The sequence below is a fragment of the Branchiostoma belcheri genome, unplaced genomic scaffold, assembly GCF_001625305.1.
Source record: "Branchiostoma belcheri isolate BF01 breed outbred unplaced genomic scaffold, Haploidv18h27 scaffold152, whole genome shotgun sequence".
Taxonomy (NCBI): Eukaryota; Metazoa; Chordata; class Leptocardii; order Amphioxiformes; family Branchiostomatidae; genus Branchiostoma; species Branchiostoma belcheri.
In genome coordinates this window covers 521,239-527,238 of record NW_017802958.1, presented here as the reverse complement: position 1 = coordinate 527,238, position 6,000 = coordinate 521,239, and the positions used below count along the sequence as shown (strand labels likewise).

The window sequence follows — 6,000 nt, the reverse complement described above, 5'->3', positions numbered from 1 at the left end:
ATGGTTGGAAACAAGCGGAGTAAGGTCCCATCTATGCTGAAGACCTGGACTCGTTGGTTCTTACCATCAGTCACAAATATCTCATTGTCAGCAGACACGGCAACTCCGGTGATACTTAGGAATTTTCCCTTTCTTTTTCCGTACCCGCCAAACGTGATCTTCTCTTGCTTTACGTCACAACCTTTTGCCATAAGTGATTAAAAAAAGTATTTTTCAAACTGAAATTTAAAACATTTATATTTACACACGCCAAGGACGCTCACACAACACACACACACACATACACACACACACACACACACACACATGGGCCATGATGCGTATAGCTTCTTTCACTCACCAATAGAAATAATCTTGTTCATTGTCCAATCCAATATCCTAGCATTGCCTCATTAGCCTGGGTACCATCCCCAGTAGTATATTCGCAAACTCTATAACCAGTTATAGAGTTTGCGAATATACTACTGGGGATGGTACCCAGGCTATTGCCTCATGACACAGAGGGACCAAGTCTAAGGCATTGTCTAATGAGAGAAGCAAAGTCTTTAAAACATTGTCTAATGACACAGAGGGACCAAGTTTAAGACATTGTCTAATGACACAGAGGGACCAAGTTTAAGACATTGTCTAATGACACAGAGGGACCAAGTTTAAGACATTGTCTAATGACACAGAGGGACCAAGTTTAAGACATTGTCTCTTTTAATATTTGTGTTAGACTCACCTTTGTGATGTGGGGTGCTGGAGATTGCCGGGAGCTTGGGGATAGATCCAGTATTAGCATTAGCAGCAGCTTTAGTAGTAGTAATAGTAGCAGCAGCAGCAGTAGTAGTAGCAGCAGCAGTAGTAGTAGCAGCAGCAGTAGTAGCAGGAGTAGCAGTAGCAGCAGTAGTAGTCGTATTCGCTGTCTGCTGTTAATAGAGGATAATATTGTCAATGCAGGCTATCGCAATCGGTTTATGGAGATCATGATAAATTATCTGAACCATGTCTGGATTTGATAGCTGCAGGCCGATGTCAACGTATTATTCTCCAGATTTTATTGGAATAAGTACAATAAAGAACAAGAGTTCCGAGATCTCATACCTCCATGAAATATGGGCTTGCTTTGTCCTCGAATTATGCAAATAACCTCTACATTAACATAATATATGCATAGCGATGCAAACCTTTAAGTAACTTACACATGTTACGAGGTATAAAATTCCCATCATTCACCTATAAGGATTCACAGAATTTTCACATTAATTATGCAAATTAGGTCATCATTTGCATAATTGGTATCTGTTGATGTTTCGCCTGCCACAGATTAAATAGATAACATGTATAGCAGTACCATTATATGAAACACTGTAATTATAGAATTTTCTGGTAATTTTGCAAATTAAGTCCTCATTTGCATAATTTGCATTTAATCATGTACAACTGTCTCTCAGGTACCTACACACCAAAATGATGAAAATACGTTGTTCCAATCTGGACTTATTGGCTTTGAAAGTTTTTACCAGAAACTAACCTGCAGTTCCAGAACAAGCTGCTAGGGGGACCAAACTTACGCCACTTATTCCTGACAGGACAAGCTATCTTTCACCAAAAAGTCAAGACCATAGCTTGTTCAGGACAGAAGATACAAAAACCGGAAGTTCTGCTGCAGTACCAAGGTCATCCACCAGGAGGCCCATACTTGACCTTGACCTTTGTCTTTCCAAGACTTACCAGCATACCAAATATCATCACAATCTATAAAGGCGTTCTGAAGTTATGCTGACTACAAAGTTGCGGAAACACACACAGACACACACACAGACAGACAGACATACAGACAGACACGCCAAAAACAATACCTCCATGAAAAATAATTGTCTATTTTAAAAGTATCCTGGAATTGGTACCTCACCGACAAAGTAACAATACGAAAAGGTTAAGGCTTGTGTGTATAAAGCATCTGTTTGTTGTTTTTTGGCGACGCCTAAGGGGGGGGAGCCTAATGGTACAGTATTGTGTGCAGTTTGCAAGAATTCTAGGAATTTTGCTGACACACATCTATGACGACAGTCCTACACAGTCCATATTCCTAAAAAAAAACCTGGGAAAACCTTGCTGGGGGATTACCTACATTCCTGAGCTCGTTCTCTATACACTCAGGGGAGGGTAGGAGTGATCTACTGAACTGTACTATATCGGTCTAGACTTCACAGGTTACAAGGTACATGTGCAAAATGTATAATGCCAGTGATGCCAATTACCCGCATAAAGTATACGGGTAAAGTAAAGGGGTGGTTATCTCAGGAAATTGACAATGCTATAATAAGACAGAAGCGTACCTGTGGCGGCCTGGCGCTTAAGGATAAGCAGAGAAAGACTCCTGCGACGATGAAAAACCCAAGAACGACAGCCGCGTAAACTGCAAAGATCACTCGGCGACGCGTACAGCCTGAAATATCATGTTGGTAGTAATCATAGAGAAATGCTGGAACTTTATTCCAACAACAATTAGTACATAGAGATCAAATTTTCAACTGTCGCCTTCATCAGGATAATTACTGACTAATCACCTGAAATATTGCAGATAACAGCAGATCTGTTGAAAATACATGTAAATGATTTTAGGGCGTTGTGTCAACAAGGGAAATGGACTCAGTAGGCGTGTAAAACAGGAAAGAGACATTACCAATGACAATAAAAATTCCAAGATTTCTCTCCAGCAAGAGGTTTATGAAGTTGATAAAGTTCGTACCGTGCGCTGCAGGATGCTGGACGTTTGGCACGTGCATCGGATTAGGATTGAGTGCATGCAGGACATCATTGGCGTCATTGATGCTGTTAGAAGCCGCCGCTGGTAGATGCTGGGAGGACAAACTTGCTTGAATGCCTCCTGAAGTTGTGTTCCACCCCACGTCACCCCGGACCATGTCTGCGGCAGCGTACATCGGATTTGGATCGAGTGCATGCAGGGCATTATTGCTCGACGGGCTGGTTGAGACATCATTGATGCTGTTTGAAGCTGCCGTTGGTTGATTCTGATTCTGGGAGGACAGGCTTGTTTGAGGGTCTCCTGAAGTTGTGTTCCACCCCACGTCACCCTGGCACATGTATGCGGCAGCGTATGGTTGAATGACCTCATCTTCAGATGCGATACTGGCTGTATGTCTGTTTTTAGACGCAGCACTGCCACTATTGTCATCTTCTTGGTATCTAGCAGCGTAAGGCTGGCCGCCATCACAGTTGAGTGAGGGCTCCTGGTCTTCTTGGTGGGTAACAGCATATGGTTGGATGCAGGGATTGTTATCATTGTTTGCTGACTCACCGAATGTTTTATCTTCTTCGTATTGAACGGCATAGGGCTGGACGACACCACAGTTACCTGATTCTATGGCAATGTTATCATGTTCATGGTGGGTAACTGCATATGGTTGGATGCAGGGATGGTTCTTATTGTCTCCTGGTATTTTCAACGAGGCTGCCTCATCATCTTGCTGGTAACGTGCTACAGCATATGGTTGAAGGAAATGGTTGTCATCGTTGTTAGTCGCTGGCCTGGAGAAGGCTTGCTGGTGTGCGTCAGCTGATGTCTGGTTGCAGGAATTGTCATCACTCTGTTGACTTGAAGTGGGCCCAGGGCTGCCTTGCAGGTACAGTCGGATCGGGGGTTAACGTCGGTTTCTGGAGTGCGTCGGAGAAGTGTACATGTTCGTAGCGTTATGTGTGTACATCGGGTTTGGATTCCTGGCGGGTCCAGGGCTGGCGATTGGCTCCGTGGTGCTTTGCAGGTACATCGGATTGGGGTTAACGTCGTTTTTGGCGTCCATCGGTTTAGGGTTCATGTTTTGTGTGTACATCGGGTTCGGATCCCTGGCTTGTGTATGCATGTTGCTGTCATTTGCATTAAAAACTGAAGTTTCAGTATCATTATCATTATCAGTGTTGTCGGGCGCCGTTTTAGTTGCCTGAAAAGGTTTGTTTTTGGTCTCTTCCGCGGCTTTCTTCATGCGAAGAGTCTGTTCTTTGCATATGTATGCAATGGCGTATGTATCGAACTCACCAGGGCCGATATCGATTGTCTGAATGTTCTCAGTAGCAGCATCGCTTGTGTCAGACAGATTTTCATCATCATTGTCTTTATTTTCCTCACATCGACCAGAGATGTGGTGACTGGCACCTTCGGTAGCGTGCGTGAATGTGGATGGCACAGTTGCTGTGTCTGGTTTTGCCATACCTTCGCTGAAGAACTCGTTTCTGACGACCATTGCTTTTGGTACGGTGTTGGATGGCATATTTTTAGCCATGGCTCCAAGTAAGACGAAAACAAAGAGATCCTGCATTCAAATGGTACAACATGTAGATGTAACATAAAAAACATGCATAACTACAAGCATTATAACAATGCTACAGTCTGCCTTGATGCTCTACGTTGAAATACAGCGATGGTGATGATCATATGTTTAGTCTTTGCTTATTGCCATAATTTGATTATCAGAACACAGTACATTAAAACAATTTCTATCCTCAACCTGTATCGCTATATGTGCACTGTAAAGACCACTGGGAAAAATTCAGACAGAATCAATACATCTTTATGTAGAAACAGTCCGATGCCCTAGAGCGCGTTCAGAAACGCGCCTGCCGAATCATTCTGGGACGCAGGTACAACTCGTACACCGAAACCCTAGCGCTACTCGACTTGCAACGTCTGGCGGATAGAAGAGAACACTTTGCTACAAGTGTGGAAAAGTCTTGACGCTTCCGCTCTTGGCTTCCCCATACCCATGGTGAACAGCATGGTAGAAATCTGCGAAACGCCACTAGGTACCAGCAGCCCTCCGGGACTAAACGCTAAACGACGAGCGGGATTCCTGCCCTGGTGAAACGACTAAATGAACTGTAGATCATGAACTTTTATTACTAGTACGTTTTAGTAGCAGTAATTCCACACTGTGTTTTTATTCACATTCCACACAGCTATATTGTATGTCGATTTTAAATATTCCCTTTATAAATTTAACTATATTTATAGATTTTATAAATGTACATAGTTTGTCGCAACATAATGTTAGAATAAGCCTCGCAATTCAGCCATCATAGCTGCCAGGAGGCTTGTTGTGTACATTTTCTTGTTCTTGTTCTTGTAATAAAACCATTCTACCAATCTACCTATGTAGATAAAGCAGCCCACGAGTCGTCTTCTGATACCAGACAATTCATGTCAGTGCTGAGATCATGAGTTTGAACTACGTGTTGTCCTGACTGGGGTTGGGGTTTTCTACATTGTTGCTTTTCCTTGAAGTTGTTTAGCGGTTCCTCATATATTGACATATTACATGTTTCTTGGCAAACTTGATGTCATAAAATGTTCAGTTATTTCTTTATGGTGGAAATATAGAGAACTTTATTGACACAACAAAAGTACAGCGACTTTCGCAAGGTCTAAGACATGTAGATATACAGACAAATAAACATGGGTACAACGAAAATATCCTACGTACAGAACAATAGAAGTGTCAACTAATACTACTTGTTCTAAGGTTTAAACATTATTTGATATATTTACCTATTTGTACACAGTAAGGGTTATTGCCTTCTATAATATAGAGTTGTCTAAACAGTGACTTATTATCAGTGCGTGATGCACGTGTTGTTCCAGCTGAGGTTGTAGTTGACATGTTGGTTTTACTGAATGTTATTTTAGCGGTTCCTCTCATAAATGCTTACCGATATGCAACATGTTACTCGGTGAACTTGAGATTCTTTCTTTGTGGGGAAAATATAGACGCGCCTTAACATTACCATGTTGAGTAGTGTCGTGTTTAAATTACAACACACTGTTAGTTCATAACAGCTGGAATCATTATAAAAATTAAAAAATTACATTACATTACCCGAAACCTATCAAGTGCTACTGTAAGGTGATATGGAGATACAGAGAAGAAAGATTCAGAAATTCTGTACTTACCGTAAGGCTTCGACGAGCGACTTTTCTTCAGAGAGAACCGACCACAATCG

At 42.1% G+C, this 6,000-nt stretch overlaps 1 protein-coding gene across 1 annotated transcript in view; it reads right to left on the bottom strand.

Moving 5' to 3' along the window:
* The window catches only part of LOC109465531 (E3 ubiquitin-protein ligase TRIM71-like), a 4,221-nt gene extending 1,309 nt beyond the window's left edge, over positions 1-2,912 (bottom strand). The window contains exons 1-3 of the mRNA XM_019762887.1: positions 2,738-2,912; positions 2,113-2,133; positions 45-163 (exon numbers count right to left, since the gene is read on the bottom strand). Of these exons, the coding sequence (XP_019618446.1) occupies positions 45-163; positions 2,113-2,133; positions 2,738-2,912 (315 nt within the window). The remainder of the gene's footprint in view (positions 1-44; positions 164-2,112; positions 2,134-2,737) is intronic.
* Positions 2,913-6,000: the final 3,088 nt, after the last annotated feature.